The 20,979-nt window shown below is 60.2% G+C and overlaps 1 protein-coding gene across 15 annotated transcripts; it reads right to left on the reverse strand.

Annotated features, from left to right (window-relative positions):
* Nucleotides 1-1,949: 1,949 nt before the first annotated feature.
* Nucleotides 1,950-20,120, reverse strand: TMC6 (transmembrane channel like 6). Of its 15 annotated transcripts, none has more exons than XM_081575659.1 (22): nt 19,994-20,120; nt 19,578-19,634; nt 17,099-17,240; nt 16,802-16,941; nt 16,553-16,648; nt 16,049-16,207; nt 14,322-14,427; nt 14,077-14,170; nt 13,585-13,842; nt 13,105-13,295; nt 11,861-12,005; nt 11,088-11,243; nt 10,530-10,681; nt 10,351-10,432; nt 10,096-10,193; nt 8,459-8,554; nt 8,111-8,186; nt 7,027-7,160; nt 6,724-6,900; nt 6,550-6,628; nt 3,495-3,562; nt 1,950-2,220 (listed from the first exon to the last, which is right to left on the reverse strand). In XM_081575659.1, exons 3-22 carry the CDS (start codon nt 17,155-17,157, stop codon nt 2,154-2,156), a joined length of 2,433 nt encoding a protein of 810 aa, XP_081431785.1. In that variant the 5' UTR covers nt 17,158-17,240; nt 19,578-19,634; nt 19,994-20,120; the 3' UTR covers nt 1,950-2,153. The 15 variants fall into 15 exon arrangements, with proteins under 15 accessions (XP_081431785.1, XP_081431779.1, XP_081431780.1 ...); XM_081575653.1 differs by having other exon boundaries at nt 16,802-16,944; XM_081575654.1 differs by having other exon boundaries at nt 19,539-19,634.
* Between the last annotated feature and the right edge of the window lie 859 nt (nt 20,121-20,979).

Consider the following 20,979-nt stretch of genomic DNA (forward strand, 5'->3'; position numbering starts at 1 on the left):
ACGAGGCCCACACATCGCGAGGGATAATCTCCTTAAAGTCAGCTGATGGTGGGTGCTGGGCACCTGCAAAATGCCTTCACAGCAACACCTCGGTTAGCGCTCGAGTCAATAGCCAGGGACACCAACTGACTGTCACACACGGTGTCTGCAGAAATCCCTGCAGGCTTCTGGCCTGTTTGTCATCAGCAGCTTGTCCTGACCTCATAGTTGATGCGAGGCAGGCAAAGTGAGCCCAGCCAGTCATAACTGGTGGCACCAGCTCAGACTAGACATGGTCAGTTGGTTATGTCCATCCATCCAAAAGCGCTCTTCATGCGGAGGTGGGCATCTGGGGGTGCTGGCCCCGAGGGCCCAGATCAAGTCTCCCCACCCGACTTCACCCACCCGTGTTCATGCCCAGAACCACAGACAAGAGCCTCTGCTCAGGTCAGGCCAGCTCCTAGCAGAAGTCCGTGAGCACCACCTGCCTGGGACTAGCCACAAGCAAGAGTCCTGATGTCAGGCTCCCGGGAAAGTCAGGTGGCGTCTGTCCCGCATGTCTGCCAAACAAAGGAGCACCCCCTCGACGTGGGACAGTCCTCAGAAGAGGGACCATCTGGGGTTAGCGTGAGCCCAGCTGGGAGCACAGCAGATGGCAGAGGCATCTCCACAGTCCACCTGCGCCCCCCAAGCCAGGCTTTGCTCCCCCAGGTCCCCATGGAGATGAGGAGTGAGAGCCCATTGCCACTCTTCCATCCTTTCCCACGGGGCTGCTCCCCCAGCTCCTGCGGACAGCGGGCCCTGGTCAGTGACAGCTCCATCCCCTCCTCCCCGCACCCTCAGGCCCACGGCATCCCACAGGCTCCTCAAGCTCTGCCTGTCAGGACTGGGGTCACCTCACTCTGCCACAGGCCTGGGCGCCGGGTGCCCTTCCACCCACCAAAGGCTCCTCTCTCCACGGCTTATTAGCAAATGACCCACCTTATTTCAGTTCAGTCACTCAGTTGTGTCCGACTCTTTGTGACGCCATGGACTGCAACACGCCAGGCCTCCCTGTCCATCAACAACTCCTGGAGTTTACTCGAACTCATGTCCATCGAGTCGGTGATGCCATCCAACCTGTCTCGTCCTCTGTCGCCCCCTTCTCCTCCTGTCTTCAATCTTTCCCAGCATCAGGGACTTTTCCAATGAGTCAGTTCTTCCCATCAGGTGGCCAAAGTATTGGAGTTTCAGCTTCAGCATCAGTCCTTCCAATGACTATTCAGGACTGATTTCCTTTAGGATGGACTGGTTGGATCTCCTTGCAGTCCAAGGGACTCTCAAGTCTTCTCCAACACCACAGTTCAAAAGCATCCATTCTTCAGCGCTCAGCTTTCTTTATAGTCCAACTCTCACATCCATACATGACTACTGGAAAAACCATAGCTTTGACAAGATGGACCTTTGTTTGGCAAAGTAATGTCTCTACTTTTTAATAAGCTGTCTAGGTTGGTCATAGCTTTTCTTCCAGATGAAATGAAAAGATGCTTGCTCCTTGGAAGAAAAGCTATGACCCACCTCAGTCCCTCCCTAAATTTGCCCTCCACCCAATAACCACTAAGAGCGTCACTTCATCATCCGCCACCACACATTCCATATCTGTCCCCTGTACTCCTCCCCCCTACCTCCCCACCCCCCCCACACACTTCCCCACCCCCATGCCCCCCAGCAGGGGCTGGAGGGGCAGCCCTGCTACGAGGGGCTGCGCCAGCAGAGGGCACCCTGTGCTCAGCCCTGAAGCCCGACAGTCTGTTCCATCTGGAGCCCAGCACTAGGGGAGGCCACAGGGCCCCGGCCTGGCCAGGAAGACAACCTTGAAGGGAGAAACTGGAGGCAGCAGAAGGCAGGCTGCAGGCCCCGGGGGCACGGCCATACCTGTGCACACCTGGACAGGCCTGGGTACAAGCACAGACTCCCACGAGACGAGCCCATTTTGCAAAACATATTTAATCAGAATAAATAAGAGTGCCGGGCAGGGTTCACAGGGGATGCTCCAGCCTCAGGTGGGCTGCAGAGTCCCGCCCCCTGCCCCCCACCCCCAATCGTGTCCCAGCGGGGTTGTTTCCAGGCAGCATCTGTCTGCAGGGCTGCAGGAACCAGGGTGACAGGTCCCAGGCTGCCAGCCCGGCGCTGTCCTACTGGGCGCCCCAGTCGTCTGTGGACAGGGCTGGGGGTGTCACAGCCTCCTCGGTTCTACCAACCCTGCCAGAAAGGGAAGTCAGCGAGGGGCCCCTGGCCTCAAGCAGTGCACACCAGTCACCCCCTCCAAGGCCAGAGGATGCCTAGCAGCTTCCTCAGGAGCTGCTTCCAGACCCCTGGAGAGAAGGGGAAAGCGTGGGACGAGGCCAGGATTCACCACTGATGCCTGGCCGGGGGCGCGCACGCGTGCTCAGTCACTTCAGTCATGTCCGACTCTGCGACCCCAGGGACTGTGGCCCGCCAGGCTCCTCTGTCCATGGGATTCTCCAGCCAAGGACACTGGAATGGGCTGCCATGCCCTCCTCCTGGCTGGGGTGTGGGGAGGATGTTTTATTAGATGGCTCATTCTGGGGTGGGAGGGACTCCTGCTGCCCGGGGTGGGAAGGGGGAGCCCCAAGGGCTTCCACCTGCAGACCTCAGCCAGCCCCCCTGGCTGGGCGGGGGCTGAGGAAGAGGGTGTATGCATCCCTGAGTGTGTCTGTCTGTCCAGGCAGCAGGAAGATGTCTGAGTGCATCTCCCCATCCCCGGACTTAAGCACAGTTAACAAGTGCAGGGTGAGCCGTGGGGCCAAGGGAGCAGGCCCTGCCCCCCTGACACAGCAGCATCTGTGCCGCAGGATGTTCACCCCATGGGGTGGAAGGGGTGGGGGCTTGAGGATAAGGCCAGCTAGACCAACCCCCTGACTCATCAAGACAGGGGACGCAGAGAGGAGGAGCAAAAGGGCATGAGAGACCCCAGCTCAACCCCGCCCCCTGCACACAGTTCACTTCCTTTTTTCCTTTCTCACCAAACTTAAGTTTTCCTCCTGCCCCAAATGCCCCTCACACCTGAGCAGAAAAGGTGGGGGGAGGGGGCAGGGGAGTCCCAAGTAGTTAAGGGCCACCAGGGAGGCCAGCCAGAGAAGGCAATGGCACCCCACTCCAGTACTCTTGCCTGGAAAATCCCATGGATGGAGGAGCCTGGTAGGCTACAGTCCATGGGGTCACAAAGAGTCAGACATGACTGAGCAACTTCATTTTCACTTTTCACTTTCATGCATCGGAGAAGGAAATGGCAACCCACTCCAGTGTTCTTGCCTGGAGAATCCCATGGACAGAGGAGCCTGGTGGGCTGCCATCTATGGGGTCACACAGAGTGGGACACGACTGAAGTGACTTAGCAGCAGCAGCAGCAGCAGGGAGGCTAGCAGCCACTCCCAACTCCCGACCCCGGCAGGGAAGGAGCCTGTCTAGTCCCTGCTCCCCAACCCTGCACACTCCCCTCCCAGGCCCCTCACCTGCTCCTCTCCTTTCTCTCGTAGACACGCTGAAGCTTGTTGATCAAGAAGATTTTGTCCTCTCCCTCCTAGAAACACCAGAACACAGAGAGCAGCTGTCCACTGCATGTCCATCCAGAAGCGGCCTACTCCAGTTGGCACTCGGGGGCGGGGGGCTCTCAAAGATTTGACACCACGACCATGAAAAGTTTAAAGAAAGGAGACAGAGGTACCAAGCAAGAATGAGGGAAAACCAAGGGCCCTACAGTGGGCACATATATACACCTAAGCTTCCTAGTGGCCAAGGTGAAAAGGGAAATGTGCTCAGTCACAAAGTGAGGGCTGCCAACTCAGCCTGACTCAATGTGTAACCAGTCCTGCCACTTAGTAAGTCTGCCCTGGGGAAATTACCTCCTCTCTGACCTCGGTCAATGTGTGCCTGTGTCATAGGGGTTGCACTGGTTTTCTCTTGTCCTAATCGATTACAGAAACTTAGTGGCTTAAAGCAACACAAATTCAACACCTTTCAGTTCTAGAGATCAGAAGTCTACAATAGGGCTTCCCTGTGGCTCAGTGGTAAAGAATCCGTCTGCCAATGCAGGAGACACAAGTTCAGGGAAGCCCTCACATGTCACAGAGCAACTAAGCCTGTGCACCACAACTATTGAACCTGCACTCTAAAGCCCAAGAACTGCAACTACCGAGCCCATGCACCGAAATGAAGCCCGAATACCCTAGAGCCCGTGCTCCACAAGAGAAGCCACCACAATGAGAAGCTCGCACACTGCAACTAGAGAAAAGCCCACGCAGCAATGAAGACCCAGCACAGCCAGAAATAAAGAAACAAAATTTTTTGAAAGTCCACAGTGGTCTCGCTGGGCTAAAATCAAGGAGTGAGGAGGGCTGGTTCCTTCTGAAGCCTCCGGAGAGAATCTGTCCTCGCCTTCTTCAGCTTCTGAGTCTGCCCACATCCCTGGGCTCACAGCCTCCTTCCATCTGCAGAGCCACCAGCATCCAGTCAAGTCTTTCTCACACCCTTTTCTCTGATGGTGACTCTCCCACTTCCTTTTCTAAGGGCTTTACCACGACATCATGCCCACCCAAATGATCCAGGACAATCTTCCCCACCTCCAGGTCAGCTGATTAGCAACTATAATTCTATCTGTAATCCTGACCCCACTCCCAACTCCAATGCCAGGTGACATGGCTTATTCACAGCTTCTGGGATTAGGATAAGGACATCTTTGGGGCAGGAATCAGATAATACTTTGGCCACCGGATGCGAAGAGCCAACTCATTGGAAAAGACCCTGATGATAATGGGCAAGATTGAGGGCAGAAGGAGAAGAAGGTGACAGAGGATGAGATGGTTGGATGGCCTCACCGACTCAACGGACATGAGTTTGAGCAAACTCTGGGAGATGGTGAAGGACAGGGAGCTTAGCGTGCTGCAGTCCATGGGGTCACAAAGGGTTGGACGTGACTTAGCGACTGAACAACAACAACAAATCAGCCAACCCAGGGCTCTTTCGACAAATGACTGTGAAAAGTGCATAAAAGTTTAAGTCAAGGACCCGGTTAAACACCTGGCAGACTTCAGGGCCCATCAGACTCTGGGGTCAGACTGGGTTTCTTGCAGGGAGCCTTCACAAAGAGAAAACAGCAATTCTGTTCAACTGTGTCCTGGGCACCGGAGACCCTGGCTCACCCAGGAAGACACTGAGACACACCTACAAGGTGGGCCATCCCCACTTTCTCTCCATCGAGTTGGTGGGTACAGAGGGCTGTGCACCTGAGTAAGCCGCCTGCTCAGTCCCAGGAAAAGATGCTGCAAGTACTGGAGGAGCTCAGACCAGCAGCCCCAGACTCAGAACCGGGCCCGGGCTCGGCCTTGGGGGGAGACACTGCCTACCACGAGGGCTGCCTGGGGAACTGTCCTTAAGTTTCTAGAGGAATGGCAGGCGGAACGAGGTGAACCAGGGGTTCCCCTCTCAATGCCCCTGTGCATCCTGCCAGCCCAGCCCCCACCCTGGCCCCGCCGGGCACCTCAGGTCCCGAAGATCTACCCAGCAGAGCACGAGCCAGTTGGGAAAAACCCATTTCCAACAGCTGGGGCCAGGCGACCCCCTCAGCCAAACTGCCCAGCCTGAGCCCTGCCTGCTATTTGTGAAAGCATTGCATTGCTTCAGTTCAGTTCAGTTCAGTCGCTCAGTCGTGTCCGGCTCTTTGCGACCCCACGAATCGCAGCACGCTTACAACACAATAAAAAGTGGGAGCGGTCCCCAGGGGATCCTCCCACTGGGAAAGACCTGACTCTGAGCCTCTGCACCAACCAGCCAGCAGCAGGGTCACACGAGCTGCAGCCCAGCCTCATCCTGCCTTGGCTGACCCCTGGCAGCGGACCCTCAGGTCATTTCTAATGCGGGGTGGCAGGGAGCCACCAGCCCTGATGTGGTTGCCTGGGGGACACAGGCAGCAGCTGGCCCCAATGTGGGCTCAAGCATTGAGTACACAAGTGAGAAACCGGAAGGAAAGGGAGAAAAGGAGAAAAATAGCAGTGGGGAGAGTGATGCCGGGGTCCTGGGGGCAAGCTCAGGGCCCTGGGGACGAGGTCAGAGGCCACTGAGTATTCAGGGAGACCTGCTCTCACTGACACGTGCTCCTGAGCAGCCAGCCCAGACCTGGGCAGGGTAAGGACCAGGTGAAAGGCCACTGCCGTCCAGGGAAACGCCAGCCTGAGTGACCCTAACTATTGGGGCAGTGACTTGCCCCAAAGGTGATGGGAGGTACAGAGCAGGGGGGAGGGAGGGACAGCCCATGGGGCAGGGCTGGGCGACCTCTGGGGGACTGGGGTTGGGAGGGAGTGGTCGTCGGAGAAGCACCTCTGGAGCCCTCGTCCCAGCGGGGTCTTTGCAGATGGGCAGCCTGGCCGTCTCGCGTCTACAACTCTGATGAATAGGAACTATGCATCTCAACTGATATAATTCGATTAGCAAACAATGCCTTTCACAGTCCAGATCTGGGGGAGGCGGGAAGCCTGGAGGGACCCTGGGTGGGGGGCTCAGAGGGGCACTCACATTGCTGATTTGCTCCTTGAGGAGGCAGATGACTTTCCGCTGGCCCTTCACCACCTGGATGTTAAGGTAGATCACAGCCCTGCGGGAGAGGGGCGGTTAGGCTGGGCCCCTCACAGGAGGAGCCTGGGGGAGGGGGAAGCCAGGGACCCCGGCCCGGGCCTGCGCCTCACTCACAGCAGCAGGGCCGACACCAGGTAGATGGGGAAGGTATCTTCCACGAGGTAGCGGTGGACCCAGGGCAGCCAGGAGACGCGGGGGCCCGCCTTCTCCAGGCGGCGCACCCACACCTTCCCAGCCTCATACATGGTGTCCAGGGTCCGGAAGGGGCCGCAGGTGCTCGAGGGCTTCACCCTGGAGGCAGAGGGCGGGCGGCGTGACCCCTGAGCCTGGCAAAGGGCCGCTCCACACCACCCGAACACAGCCCGGCCAGGCGGCCCTCCCCACGCCCCCCACCCGGGAGGCCGGGCGCCCACTCACTGCCAGACGGCGTAGCAGAGGAAAACCGCAGCGCCCAGGAAGGAGGGGAAGCAGAGCAGGGAGACGAAGACGGTGCTCATGTGGGACGCCTTCCAGGGCCTGCGGGGCGCCTGGCAGTTGGCCATCAAGCTGGCCTGGGGACAAAGGCTGCATTTGGCCACCACCACCCCGCCGTCCACCACCCCACTCCCAGGCCTGGTGGGGCCTCCCAGAGCGAACAGGGCCGAAGCTGAGAGGGTGCTGCGCTTCCAGGGGGGCCTGAGCCAAGACCTCAGGACAGCCCGACAGAGAGGCAGGCGCTCGGAATCTAAGCCCGCAGGCTGGGCAGGGCCAGCGGGGCCACCTCCTCATCTGCAGAGAGGAGACCGGGGGACATGGGGGGATGCTTGGCCAGCTCACTTGTAAGTGAGAGGGATGATACTAACAGCCACCTCCACTGACTGAAGGTCTCCAGTGGGCCAGACACCCTGCCCTGTGCTTTATAAACGTCTCCAGCAGTGCGCCCCTAGGGCACCATCCAAGGGTTCTTTTTCTTGTTTTATTGTTTAGCCACTAAGCCACATCAGACTCTTTGTGACCCTACGGACTGTAGCCTGCCAGTCTCCTCTGTCCATGGGATCTCCCAGGTAAGGATACTGGAGTGGGTTCCCAACCCAGGAATTGAACCCATGTCTCCCGCTCAGCAGGTGGATTCTTTACCACTGAGTCACCCAGGAAGCCCATATCCACTGTGTACAGATGAGGAAACACGGGGAGCAGAGGAAAGGAGGCGCTGGTTCTGAGCACCTCTGAGTCCCCTGGCTCGAAGCCCTGACCTGTATACATGGGCACGTGGCGATGACCACAGACCCTAACAGGATGCTGCCCAGCCTGCCAAAGGCAGAGATTCAGGACTGGGAATCAGCTGGGGCCTGAGCAACTGACCCCAGAGAGTGGCCCTGGGCTGCCAGCCGCATTCCACTCAGGCTAGGGAAGGGTTCTAATGTCCCAGGACTCCAGGTCTGCTGGCCCAGTGGACACCCTGGCTGCACAAGCTCTCCAGGCCCACCGCACCCCCGCCCCCAGGACCCAGCGGCACCTTTACCTTCTTGATATAGAAGAGGAGCAGCAGTTTGATGATCTGCATGGCAGGCAGGAGCGGGGAGAAGAGGACCCCCAGCCTGAGGAGGGTGTGGAGAGGAGAGGGCTGCAGTCCAGGGGCTGGGGCCCTGACCCCCGCGCTGCTCCCCAGGCCCAGAACTGTTCCCCCTACGCCTGGCTCGGGGTCAGACCTCGAGGAAAGCCCAGCAAGGGGAGTGGAGCCTGGGTCCATTAGGGGATGAGAGGTCAGGTCACTCCAGAATCCCAGGACTGGGCCTTGCCAGGGCCCCGAGGGGGAAGGGGTCAGCCTCCCCGGGGGCTGGGCAGTGGGACACACAAGAGAGATGCTCACCAGGTCAGGGTCTGCCCGTAAATCAACTCCAGAACGTTTCCTGCAATGTCGAACTCAGGCTTCCCCTTCCTCTTAAGCCGCTTCTCGGAAAAAAGTCTGGGGCAGAAGAGCCCTGGGGTCATGAAGGAGAACCGATCCCCAAGACCAGCCTGAGGGACCCTGAGACCCACCCCGACCCACAAAGCAAGCTGACGAGCCAGCCCGCCCCTCCCAGTGCCCAGCGACGTCGAGGGGAGACGGCGGACTGTGGTCCCACATGGAGGGGTCTTGCACTGCAGCTGACTTCATCTCTGTCCATTTTCTAACCATGTGCGATACACCCCAGTGCAAATATGCACATTGGCATCAAAGGTGTTACTGCTTTTTAAAAATCTTATTCCCTGGTGGCTCAGATGGAAAAGAATCTGCCTGCAATGCAGGACACCCGGGTTCAATCCCTGGGTCAAGAAGTTCCCCTGGAGAAGGGAATGGCAACCTGCTTCAGTATTCTTGCCTGGAAAATTCCATGGACAGAGAAGCCTGGCAGGCTGCAGTTCATGGAGTTGCAAAGAGTCAGACACGACTGAGCAACTTTCACTCCCTCCCTGGTGAAAGTGAAGTGAAAATCACTCAGTCATGTCCAACTCTTTGTGACCCCATGGACTATACAGTCCATGGAATTCTCCAGGCCAGAATACTGGAGCGGGTAGTCTATCTCTTCTCCAGCAGATCTTCCCGACCCAGGAATTAAACCGGGGTCTCCTGCATTCCAAGTTCATTCTTTACCAGCTGAGTTATCAGAGATGGTATCCCTCTTGGTGGCTCAGTGGTAAAGAATCCACCTGCCAAGGCAGGAGACATGGGTTCGATTCCTGGTCCCGGAAGATCCCACATGCCATGAAGCAACTAAACCCGTGCACCACAACTACTGAGCCTGTGCTCTAGAGCCTGGGAGCCACGGCTACTGAACCCACACCCTCGAGTCTGTGTTCCACAGCCAAAGAAGCCACTACAGCAAGAAGCCTGCACACCGCAACGAAGACCCAGCACGGCCAAGAAACAGAAGTTTCTTAAAAACAATATTATTATTATTGAGGCCTCCCTGGTGGTCCAGCAGTTAAGACTCCACGCTTCCACTGCAGGGGGCAGGGGTTCGATCCCTGGTCGGGGAAGTTCTGCATGCCACGAGGCGTGGCCAAAAATAAAAATAAATCTTGAAAAAATTTTAAGTAAAAATCTTACTATTTTTAAATTCCCATGTTCTCAAAGAAAACACAAAAAAGAAGGAAATAACACCTGCCATGCTTGCACCCACAGCCAGGACAGCTGAACACGTTCTTCCACTTTCTGTGCTTCCTCCCAACCCTTTTTTCCCCTGACGGATTAGACCACATGCATCATTTTGAAACCTGTTTTCCTTTCCGATCTAAAAATATGCCACGTCCTGTTTTCTCAGGGTTTTTCTCAGTTTAACGATATTTTACAGAAGAGCTGTCGTGGGTGGAAATTTATGGTCCCAATCTGGGGTCAGGTCCTTATTTTCAGAGGCCTGAGGGCCAGCCAGGTGACCCCCACCTCCACCACGCACGCAGAGGAGGACGCTAGGAGCCCTTCTGCAGGGGACGCCCAGGTGCGGGGATCCAGCCCGGGGGCCTCACCTCCACACCAGCTCCCCCAGAAGCGTGTCCAGCAGCGTGAAGATGAAGTCCATCACCATGACCCGGTACAGCTCCTGGCCCACAAAGTTCTCCCAGCACTGAAACAGACGCAGCCTCAGCCCCCACCCTCCCCTGCCACCCGGGGGCCCCCAGGACGCTTGCGGACAGAGCCAGGTAAGGTCAGGGGAGGGCTGGCTGCTGTGAGGGGCCCAGGGAGCCCCAGGCCCCCACCAGCACTGCCCGGCCCGCCCTCACCTGGTCCTTCAGGGTGCCCACCCTGCGGCCCAGCCAGTGGTAGCAAAGAATCCCCAGGGTGACCATCTTGAGGATGAGGTTCCTGTGGAAAAGGGTGGGTGCATGGGCTGAGGGCGGGGTGCCTGGGAGACAGAGGTCCCGCCCCAGAAAGCCCGAAGCTGGCCCACCTGGCCACGCACCTGCAGATGGCCACGTACACCTCCAGGACCGGGGACTCGTGCCGCTCCAGGGCGGCCAGGATGCGGAACAGATAGGGGACCCCCAGGTTGAGGAGGCAGACCACCAGGGGCAGAAGCAGCAAGACCACCTCCCGCTCGGCGGACACTGGACTCTGCGGGAGCAGGGAGAGGGGCAGCAGTCCCCGGAGGTGCCCGAAGGACAAGGTCAGGTCCACTGCCGGGCCCGAGGGTAGGGGGAGAAGGGGCCACAGGGAGGGGTCCTGGGGGGGACGGAGCGGGTGGATATGGCAGGCACACCTCCCCCACCCCAGGCCCCTTGTGTTCAAACCGCACAGGAAGGGGGGCGGGAGGCGGAGAAGGGAGGATGGAACACAGGTGTCAGAAAAAAAAGTGAAAAGAGAAACCAAAAGACAAGAAAACAAAAGGACGTTATAACAGCGTCAGACAGAACAAGAATGAGCACAGAGCCCGGGGCAGAGGGTGTGGGGGGGCAGAGGTCCCATCTAATAAAGCAGGAGGCCTGGGCCTCCTCGGGGGCTGCCTGTGCCCTCTCCGCACCTCAATCATGAGCTCCGAGAAGGTGTAGACGGCCAGGGTGCAGCCCAGCGTGGTGCTCAGACACAGCAGCCACACGAGCCCCAGCACAGCCACCCGCCGCAGCCGCCCGCACGCGCTGCGGGGGCGCTGGCGCGACTGCCATTCAGCCAGCAGCTCCTGCAGGCGACAGCGAGCCCGTCACCCCGGGCACAGACACGCGGGGACCTGAACACGCGCGCACCACACCCGGGGGAGGCACGGAGCAGACACACGGGGAGGCTTGGGGTGGGGGTGGGGCCAGGGCTCACCTCCCGCCCACCCCGGGACCACGGCCTGTGGCTCCCCCGTCTGAGGCCCCGTTTCCAGGGATGTGGCCTGCCCCCCACCCACCTCCTGAGCCGTGCTGCCTGCAGACAGCTGTTCCCTCACCGAGTAGGAGCCACGAGACCCTTCCCTAGGGCCCGACAGCTGGGTCAAAACTGTGAGCGCCCCTGACTCGAATCCCGCAGCAGGGAACCCCTGGCAGGCAGCAACCTTCCAGGAGCCCCAGCTCAGTCACCCTCTAGCCGGAGACTGTGGGCAAGGGACTGAGACCTCACTGATCTCACTTGTACCCCAGGGCTACTGTGGGGGCTGGGAGTGCGGGCCAGCTGGCACCGTGGAGGCCTCTTCCTGCCAGGGCCGGAGGACACAGGGCCTTCGAGAAGAGGAAGTCCTTCTCGAAGGCCCACTGCAGGGCCCCGACTAGTGATCCCCTGGACATGGGGGCGGGGGACCGTGAGCCCCCAGCTCACCTTCAGCTGGGTTCGGATGTTGTCGTGCTGGAGCCGGGTGGCCCATCTCTGGGTCACTTTGTAGTCCCAGGAACAGAAAACGGTGATGGCGTGGACCCCCGAGGTGCTGCCCACCCGGTAGCTCTCCCCGAAAGAGCGGGACATGCTGGGGGAAGCAGAGCCAGGCAGGGGTGAGATGGGGCAGAAGGCGAAGAGGTCGGGGAGAAACAGATCTAACAAAGTGCACTCAGAGGGGCCCCTCCCACCCCCCGCCCAGCACTGCAGGGCCTCCGGCCACTCTCCCTGCCCCACCTCTAGCCCGGAGCTCTCAGCCTCCTGGGGTGGACCACCGGCCACCCTCGGTCAGCCCTGTCCAGCAGGATGCCCAGCAGCCACAAAGGGCTACAAATAGGGTCAGCTCCACGCCCCACCACCATGGCCAGCTGCCTCCCACCTAGACGTGGCTATAGAAGCTTCTGGCTTACCTCAGGACCTTTGCACTGCCTCTCCCGATAACCTGAACACCTTCCTCTGTCTTTCCCTAGCCGCCCTTATTTAACCTTCCTCTGTGGCACAAGGGCCACCCCCCTGGGAAGCCGGTCTGACTCCCTCTCCCAAGCTCCATAGCACCTGAGCAACTTAACAGTCTCCCAGCCTCTTCACTGGCCTGTCTTCTCCTGTACACAGCAAATGTCTCAAGGATGTGCACCAAGCTCATTTATCTTACTGCCCTGAGCAGAGCACAGCAAATGTGTATGCAGCAGATGGGTGCGTGGATGAGTGTGGACAGAAGGAAGGATCTATGGAGGCATGGTTGATAGATGGATGGATAAAGTGATTTGGATGGATTGTTGTTCAGTCACTCGGTTGTGTCCGACTTTGTGACCCCATGGTGGACTGCAACAAGCCAGGCTTCCCAGTCCTTCACTATCTCCCAGAGTTTGCTCAAACTCATGTCCCTTGAGTCGATGATACCATCCAACCATCTCATCCTCTGTCGCCCCCTTCTCCTTCTGCCTTCAATCTTTGGATGGATGGATGGATGGGAAAATGGATGGGTGGGTAGCTAGATGGATGACTGGATGGGTGGCTGGATGGATGAAGAGATGATGAGTGGATGGGTAGTCAGATGGATTAATGGATGGACAGATGAATGAATGGATGGAGTGATGATGGATAGACAGGTAGACAGATGGATGAATAGAGGGATGCATGGGTAGGTCAGTGATGCTCAGAGCCGGGGTCACACAGCAGAGAGCTATTACCTGTACACCAGAGTGATGCAGGTGATAAAGAAAGCTGCCCCCAGGGTGAAGAGGTAGGCCAGGGGCATGTTGTAGGGCAGGCTGCCCGCCTCAGGAGTACACTGGCTGCCATTCAGTGGGGAGGCACATGGCTGGTTCAACGTGGCGTTACTGTAGTAGCCATAGTACATGACGCTGTGAGTGAAGCGGCCCTGCGGAGGAAACGCCCGGTAGGATCAGGGACTCTCCCCTCCTGGCAGCTGACCCACCTTCAGGCTTGCAGGGCACCCAGGAGGCAGGGAGAGGAGAAAGGCAGAAGGGGAAGGGCCGGAGAGCAGGGGGGGTGAGGGGAACACGGAGGTGAACAAAGGACCGTGGCCACCCTGGGGCTTCCAGGGTCCCAAGGAAAGCGAGGGGAGCCAGAGCCACAGCAGGGGATGGGGTGGGGGTGTAACGAGAGGGTGCCCCTGCTCGCCGCCCCCTCCCCCCACCAAGCCTCACCCCACCGGTGAGGAGCTCCAGGCCCGTGAAGCCAGGCACCGAGCCCACGGGCGCGGGCGGGAAGGCTGCCTGCACGCCCACGATGAAGGCCAGCAGCGGCAGCAGCAGCAGGGCATTGAAGGCCAGCAGAGTCTTGAGGAAGAGGAAGTAGGAGAGGACGCTGGAGCCGAACCGGCCCCCGATCCGCTTCAGGGCGTAGCGCCAGGGCATCAGCGCCTGCAGCCCCGAGAGCAGCACTAGCCCCAGGTTGTGCGAGGCCTGTGGGGACAGCGACAGGACGGCTCTCAGGCGGGGCGGGGTGGGGAGCCGGCCCCTATCAAGACCGCAGTCCAGGCCCGGAGAGCAGGGGCACCATGAGGCGGGGAGGGGGTCAATCCTGGCCCAGAGCCAGGCTGGAGGGGAGATGACCCCATGAGCATCACTTGGAGGGAGAAAGGGCCCCCCATCGCCCCCACCCCACCCCCTCCCTCCCGGGTGCCCAGATGCTCCTACCAGGACACAGCTGTCACGGAGCTGGTCACAGCAGGAGAGGAGCCCGCGGCGCCCCTGGGCCCTGTGCTTGCCCCTCGGGGGCCGGCTCTCCTCCCTGGGGGCAGAGGCAGCGTCTGGGGTCGGTCCACTCCCTCCCTCCCTCCCAGGGACCACCGTCCACCGCGGGCTCAGGAGCCGGCTCACCCCCCGCCCTGCCCAGCCGAGGAGGGGCATCTGGGGGCTGCCCGAAGCAGAGGGGCACTGACCGCAGGCAGCGTTTCTCGGCCAGGCTCAGGGGCATCCCCCGGAGCATGTGGTCCCGCTGGGCCGCCGTCAGGCCCTGGAGCTCCTTCACCAGGAGGCCCCGCTTCTCTGCAGGGGGAAGGGGGTGAGCTGAGGTTCCCGCGGCACCCTGCCCTCCCTCCCGCCGTGTGGCCGTCCCCTGCCACCCAGGCCTCTGCCGCCTGGCCAGGCCCAGACTCCCTCGCTGCCCGCCTGGCCCACATGCCCGCTGGCCATCACCCTCTCTCACCCCCACCCCCGGGAGCCCAGAACACAATCAAGTTCCCAGCATCTTCCAAGGCCCAGCCCAGTGCCCCATCCTCCTTGACCCAAACTCCCCTCCTGGGGCCCCTCAAGCATCTTGCTCTGATCCACCCACGCATCGGAGCCCCGTATGCCCCCTCCGCTCAGCAGCAATAGGGTCCCAGTACCCCCCCACACCCCCGATCGCTTCCCACTATGCCGAGCCCCACTGGGGTCAGTAGGGGAAGGCAGGGTCTGGAGATCTGCCCACCCCTCATCCTCTGTCCTTTCATCCTCACACCCACCCTGGAAAGGGGGTGCGATTTTAACTCCTCTTTCCAGATAAGAAATGACCAGAGAGCAGACACCAGGCCTGGTTCACACAATAAAACTGGAACGTTCACCCTGACCCCAGAGTTCACATCACCCTGCACTGCTCCGTCACCCACCAGCTGGGGGCCTTGGGTAAACAGGGAGGGGAAACACAGGAGGGCCTCAGGAAGTGCCCAAGGCCCTGGGTGTTGCTGCCAGAGATCACTTGGTTGAAGACTGACCTGTGCCCTGGGCCCTGCTCCTTCCTACAGCTATTCTCTCTTGTTCCCCAACTCCTCCACACCAGCCTCCTAGATGCTCAGGGAAGCCAGGAGGCTCCCACCCCAGGGCCTTTGCACATGCCCCCATCAGCTCTAGTTACACTTCCTCCAGGAAGCCTCCCTGGATTCCTCTAGGCTAGATGGGTTCTGCAACGCTCTCCTGCCAGGCACCTTTCCTCAGCTGCCCTCATCTGAGCTTTGTTGTTGTTGTTCAGTCGCCGGGTTGTGTCCAACTCTTTGTGACCCCATGGACCACAGCACACCAGGCCTCCCCGTCCCTCACTGTCTCCCAAAATATGCCCATGTTCATGTCCATCACATCAGCAACACCATCCAGCCATCTCATCTCATCTCATCTCAATCTGAGCTTTAACCATCGCTTATCCTGGGTCGGGAAGATCACCTGGAGAAGGAAATGGCAACCCACTCCAGTATTCTTGCCTGGAGAATCCCATGGAAGGAGGAACCTGGTAGGCTACAATCCATGAGGTCGCAAAGAGTCGGACACGACTGAGCGACTTCACTTTCACTTTCTTTCACTTTATCCGTTTATTTGGTTCCTGTTTCATCAGACGATAAACTGCACGAGGACTGAATGGGTTTGCTCACCACCATCACATCCCAAAACCAATACCAGCGTCTGTGGCACTACAAATGCTCGACAAACATTGTAGAGTGCCTGGCTGCCTGAGTCAAACGCTGTGCAGCCGCACAGGCCCGCGCTTCTCTGTCCCAGTGACCGGGACACCAAGACCCTCCTGCACTCCTGCAAAGGGACCTCACTTCAGGGGACCTTCAGACAACCTGCTGCATCCCAGCCCCCCACCCCGCCAGCAGATGGCCTCCCCAGCGAGGCCCCGGCCCCCCTCACTCACCCTCCTCCTCCAGGACTGCAGAGTCCAGCTCCAGGTCGTAAAGGCGGAGGCTGGGCCGGGCTGAGCGGCCCATGTCCCTGAGCTGCGGCCGGCCGGCCCTGCGACGCAGCTTCACTGTGCGGCTGTAGTACTGGGAGATGATGGCCCCACGGCTCCGGCCTGCGGAGGCCACTGGTCAGCGGAGGGATGTGCCCCACTCACGTGGAGGCAGGGACCCCCCCCCCCAACACACACACACACACACACACACTGCTTCCCAGGACCCAGGAAAGTCCCTTCATAAGAGACCTCAAGCTCCACCGGTTCCCAAGAGCCTATTTTTATCCTCATGATGACTCCGGAGTCATTTTTTAGAACCCAGCGAGGCTGCCTGGGGCCGGGCTGGACCTCCAGGCAGCAGACAGGGTGGGGTGGGAGCTGAAGGGGCCCAGCTCTGGGATCTGTAGATCTTTAGCTGGTAACCCCAGCCCGGCCCAGGGTCCAAAGTGAGAGGGCCCCGCTCACCGATGGTACGACTGGGCATGCTGGCCAAGATGCGGAGCGTGGCTGTGCTGTAGACGGGGGCACCCTCGGGCCCCAGCAAGGCCTCGTGGTCACTGCCTGTCCAGCAAAGTTAAGACTTGTCCAGATCCTGCTGGCTGGAGATCTCCCCGGCCCAGCCCCCTCCCCAGGCTGCTAGGAGGGGCTTCCTGAGAGGGTGAGAGGCTCAGTGCCCTGCCCACCGCATCCCAACACCTGGCCAGGTGGGCTTACCTGAGGCCCCCAGGGCTCCAGTCCCCGGCTGCCTCTGCTGCAGCTCCAGCCCCTCCTGGGCCACCCAGCGGCTCTGCTCCTGGATGAGCTGGTGGAAGGAGTCATGCACTTCGCTCTCATCATAGGGGCTGGGCTCTTGGCTGCTGGGTCCAGAACGGGGGACGTAGCGGGGAGGTCAGGCTGCTGCTGACCCAGTCCTCGCCCCAGCAGCCTTCCCCCTCCAAAGGGCTGAGGTCCAGCCCACCTCTCCCTGGGGGTGATACACCCCGGCCCCCAGCCCAACCCCAGAGCACCTACCCCTCTGGGTCCTCTGGGGTCTCGAGGACATTGAGGACAAAGCCCGGCGACTGGGACATGTCTGCAGCCCACTGCCAGCCAGTCCGCGGACCTAGCGCAGTTCAGAGCCTGGACACGGCCTCCAGAGCCTCCCGCTGCCCATCTGATGAGACAGGAAGTGTTACAGCCAAGTGAGCCTGGCACCCAGCCCCTCCACCCACTCCCTGGGGACCATGGGAGGGGCCGCTCTCAGTCTGGGCTGCCTGAGCCCCCACCCTGTCCCCATCCACAGACAAACACCAAACACATGGTCCAGTGTTGGTTAGTCACTCAGTCGTGTCCTACTCTTTGTGACCTCCATGGACCGTAGCCCACCAGGCTCCTCTGTCCATGGAATTCTCCAGGCAAGAATACTGGGGTAGGTGGCCATTTCCTTCTCCAGGGGACCTTCCCAACCCAGGGATCAAATCTGAGTCTCCAGCATTGCAGGCAGATTCTTTGCCATCTGAGCCACCAGAGAAAGCCAAAGAATGCTGGAATGAGTTACCATGCCCTCCTCCAGAGGATCTTCCCAACCCAGGGGTTGAACCTGCATCTCTCAGGTCTCCTGCATTGGCAGGCGGGTTCTTTACCACTAGCCCCACCTGGGAAGCACCAGTGAGTGACCCGAGATAAACCGCAGGCCAGAATGGACTGGCAGGGAGACTCGTCCACCACCAGAGGGGAGGAGGGAGGTTAGGGAGGAAGGAAGGGAGGGGAGTCTGGGCAGTTCCCCACCGGTTTCCTCAGTGGCGCCATTCCTGCAAGAGTACGGGCGGGTAGGGGCCTGTGGATACGGTTCCCCATTCCTAAGGTCTGACCCGGGGAGTCCCCCTCTTGGGGAGAAAGGTCAGGACAGCTGGGGCCTTTTCTGTGCCCACCCGCGACCCCACAGCACTTCCTCCAGCCGGAAATCTCACAGGAGCCAGCCACCTGGGCCCGTGGCCCTCACCCCTCACCACCGCTGGACAGAACAGCAGACAGCATGGCTTCAGCTGCACCCCACCCTGCGTCCCCCCTCCACAGCGGTCACTCTGTGCCAAGCTGGGCACATCAAGGTCGACAGCCCTCCTGAGAGAGTTCCTTACATTCCGTCACCTCTGGGCGGGCCTGGGCAGCTGGCTGGGGAGGGGGCTGGGCCTTAAACAGGCAGCCTTTGTCCAGCTTTGTCCGGGCTCTGCCGTCACCCAGGACAACAGAACCAGGGTGGCCTTGTCCAGGCTCTCCACCCTGTGGGAGTAGGGCGGGGGGGAGCGGGCTCCCAGCCACTGGCTAACGCCTGCAGGACTCTGCCCCAGCAAGACTGGGCCCAGCCCTCGGTCTGCCCTGTCCCTATCCCCACCCAGCCCCTCTCCCTACCCTTACCTCCAGGGAACTCAGCACTTAGGAAAGTTGGCTCAGCTCAAGGGGCTTCCTCAGGCGAGGCCAGGGTGTCCAGCCCACTAGGGCTGTGCCCAGAGAGTGCCCCCACTTGGGGGTGTCCAGTCTCAGAGCCCAGGCCCCACACAGTCCAAGCCCCCTCCCCTTTCCTTCCACAGGAGCACAGTGTGGAGAAACCAGCAGAGGTCAGAGGTGGACTCTTGACTCTGCCTGAAAGGAAAAGTGGCTGGAGCTGGGGCTGAGGGTGTGCCCCCACAGTCTAGAGCAGAATTCCTTCTAGGAAACACAGACCTTCCCAAGTTCTGATCTACAGGCCTCTCCCACACACCCCTTCTCCAGGAGGGAGGAGCAGGGTGGATGGAGCAGGTGCTCAGAGGCTGCGTGGGGGCTGGGCACTGGCATCTGGGCACTGCCTTGGACTTCTGCCCGGCTGGTACCCAGGGCCCTGGTACCCTTGCCCAAGTGGGGACAAGTTGGGCAGGAGTTTCCGGGGTGCACCATTACTGAGCCCTGAGCCGGGTAGGGAGGTGCAGGGCTGGGCCCAGTTTCCAGAAACTCCACCCCAACCGGAAGCGAGTCCTCTGGGAGCAGCTACCATCAAGGCAGAGTGGCAGCCCAGCCTCTGAGCCCAGTGGCAGCAGCAGCTCTGAGAGCCCCTGGATCCCTCAGCTGCCAGTCTCCCACTTCCCCACTTTCGACCAGTGGTACCTACGGGGCCTCTACCCCTTCCCTTCCGGAGAAACAAACACCGCCACCCTCTCCCGAAGCACCTGCAGGGGCGGGGGTGGGGGGGAGGGGCTGGAGTGCAGTGGGATCAGCCAGTCCCCCAGCGGGACCCTCCAGACTGTCAAACTTAGGGAGATCCAGAAGAACCCCGGGAGGGAACTCAGTGCCCAGTGGTCCCAGAGTCCCAAAGGAACTTGGAGGGGGTGGAGCTGGTGGCCTCCGGGGAACTGGATGGGGCTGGGAGGGGGCGGGGACCACCCCCAAGCCCCGGAGCTGCCGCCCCGCCCGACCAGAGTCCCACATCCTGGCCGCTTACCTGGGAGGCGCTGGAGAGCAGGGGCGGGCGGCGACTCACCTGTCCCCCGCCTCTTCCCAGCAAGGGCCGCCGGGAACTGTGTTCGGACTCCACCGACTGCGGGAGGGATCGAGAGGTCAGAGGGAGCGAGTGGCCAAGCACCTTAGGGGCGACCCGTGACCGAGGCAGACCTGGTGGAGCCACAGAGCTGCACCGCCCAGCCCGGCCCACGTGGTGACCCGCCTCTGATGAGTCACGTGACCCGACGGAGGGGGGGCGCCCCGCTTCTTCTGCCATCGAGCCCTCGGCGAACTGTGCCCTCTCCCCGCCTGCTTCCGACCCTTATCCTCACCCACCCCGAGGTCTGAGCAGGATGAAGGCGATCGAGTATCTAGAAGCCTTCTAGTCTCTGGTTGAAGCCAATTTCTGTGGGACTCAGTTTCCCCAAGTTTCAAACGGGGACAGTAATCGCAGACCTGCCCGCTTCACAGAGCGCTGATCCAAATAACACCAGGCAGCAAAACCACAGGAACAGGGGCCGGCCCTGCCACACCAGATTGGGTAACCCCTTCCTCCTGCACAGCCTTCAGCGACAACTCCGGCAAACTGTCTGGTGGAACCTGGGGGTTATCTCCGCCCCGGTCTGGGCGTGGCTTCTGCTGTTTGTCCCGCCGAGTTCCGGCACACTTCCTGTGTGCTAGGTGGGGACTCTCCCCATTATTGTTTGCTCAGTTATCCCCCCACAAGGCTGGGTAGGGGGCACCGGTGACTCTAGTTCAGAGATGAGGAAGCAGGCTGAGTAGTCAGTCAGCCTCCAGGGGGATCATCCATCACGACCTGAACCTTGTCCACCCAGCTCTACCTAGAAAGCTGATCTCGTGAGAGTCCGGGAGGGGGCCAGTGGAGAGTCCCCTGGGTTTGAAAAAAGGGTGGGCTCTGGACAGTGGTGGGGGCCATTCCTGGCTGGGAGAAGCCTGGGAAGGTGGGCAGTGAAAGTGAGCTGGAAGGCACAAAGGAAGGAGAGGGCCCTCCTGGAGGGGAGGACAGGTGGGCCAAGCCAGGATGTCCACACAGAGTCATTACCTCAGGCTGCGTCTTGGCACAAGCACCTCAGCATGGAGAACCAGCCTTGCCTAGTCCCTGCCTCTCCCTGCCAACACTGCCCCCAGCCCCCGCACACCCACGCTCCAGCTTGTTGTATTTGCATGATCCCAGGGCCAACTTGAAAGTCACCTCTTCCATGGAGCCTTCTGGGATTGAACTCTGTTGGAGCATGTGGCACTTTCTATTGACATGTACATTTGCCAGTCCGTTCCCCCGCTCTCGGGCCCCTCTCTGTGCTCACTGTGTGCCCAGCACCAGCGCGCAGCCTGGGGCATAGAGGAGGGGTCTGGAAAACCAGGAAGGGGACCAGGCAGGGAGGCAGAAAAACCACTGGAGCTTATTAGAGATAACGGGGCCC

The sequence above is a fragment of the Giraffa tippelskirchi genome, chromosome 3, assembly GCF_054371585.1.
Source record: "Giraffa tippelskirchi isolate mGirTip1 chromosome 3, T2T-mGirTip1v1.2.pri, whole genome shotgun sequence".
Classification (NCBI taxonomy): Eukaryota; Metazoa; Chordata; class Mammalia; order Artiodactyla; family Giraffidae; genus Giraffa; species Giraffa tippelskirchi.

What these genes read in the sequence shown, in the direction of transcription:
- TMC6 (XM_081575645.1), bottom strand. Translation starts at nt 17,157, where the DNA reads ATGTCCCAGTCGCCGGGCTTTGTCCTCAATGTCCTCGAGACCCCAGAG. An exon ending in TGGGCACCCTGAAGGACCAG is followed by an intron (nt 10,194 to 10,350) that starts GTGAGGGCGGGC and finishes CGTCTGTTTCAG; the next exon opens with TGCTGGGAGAACTTTGTGGG. An exon ending in CTCTGCTACGCCGTCTGGCA is followed by an intron (nt 6,901 to 7,026) that starts GTGAGTGGGCGC and finishes CTCTGCCTCCAG; the next exon opens with GGTGAAGCCCTCGAGCACCT.